The sequence below is a fragment of the Sphaeroforma arctica genome, assembly GCF_001186125.1.
Source record: "Sphaeroforma arctica JP610 unplaced genomic scaffold supercont1.9048, whole genome shotgun sequence".
NCBI classification, from domain to species: domain Eukaryota; class Ichthyosporea; order Ichthyophonida; genus Sphaeroforma; species Sphaeroforma arctica.
Window position 1 is genome coordinate 1 of NW_014031510.1, and position 961 is coordinate 961.

At 34.7% G+C, this 961-nt stretch overlaps 1 protein-coding gene across 1 annotated transcript; it reads right to left on the reverse strand.

Annotated features, from left to right (window-relative positions):
* Window positions 1–357: 357 nt before the first annotated feature.
* On the reverse strand, window positions 358–750 carry SARC_16847 (hypothetical protein; the record flags this gene model as incomplete). Its single annotated transcript, XM_014289050.1, has 1 exon — window positions 358–750. A coding segment is annotated over one exon (393 nt), but the record flags the coding sequence as incomplete, so codon positions are not given.
* Between the last annotated feature and the right edge of the window lie 211 nt (window positions 751–961).

Genomic DNA, 961 nt, shown 5'->3' on the forward strand with positions numbered 1-961 from the left:
TGTATGTTCATATATATATACATATACATATACATATAAATATACATATATATATATATATATAAATATAATTACATATATATACAATATGTAGATAAATATAGAAAAGGGAAATGAAACATATTAATATATATATATATACATATATACATGTATGTAGTTTCTATGAAGAGAAATATATATATATATATATACGTATGTGGAGTTGCTGTAGAATTGGTTATTCGATAGTGCATTTATGCGTAGTTGCGTACAGATATATTTTCGAATAGGGTGGCCACGTTTAATATATATATATTACTGAGCGTCCAGATTAGTGGATGTTTGATAATTATTTGTTCGTTTTAATGCTATTACTTAGGCAGCTGGCGAGACTGAAGGTGTAGGCGACGGTGAAGGGTCGGCGCCTCTGGGTAGTACAATTTGTACTTTGAATTGAAGCTCCCCGTTGGAGAAAAATGTGCTATCAAGTTCCTTCGAGAAGGTTTTGTATTCACCTGTGGCGTTCATCGTTTTGAGTTCGTACATCCAGTCAAATTCGCCAAGATCGTCATCGAATCCAGTATCATTATCAAACATCTCTACTTTGAACTCTTGAATGGAGTTACATCTCACATTCGGGAAGTTCAGAATGTTCTTGACACCCGATTCGAAAATGCAATCTTTGTCATCCTCACCATCGATATACTCGCAATCCTCGGATTGCTGTGATTCGGCTCCATTAAAGATGGGGTTCAGGTACACATATGGCTCTGTAGAAAGAAACAATAAAGTAGACCATCGTTATTTCTTGTGAATTTACTCAACTATTCGAAAATAGATTACGGATATGGAATAAATTGACGTTATCATGATGAAGTTCTACAAATCACCAACGTAGTTTTATCAAACACAGCTCATAGAAGTGTGGACATATGCAGGTCAAGCAATAGCCAATACGCAAATAAGATGCCTGCACGCA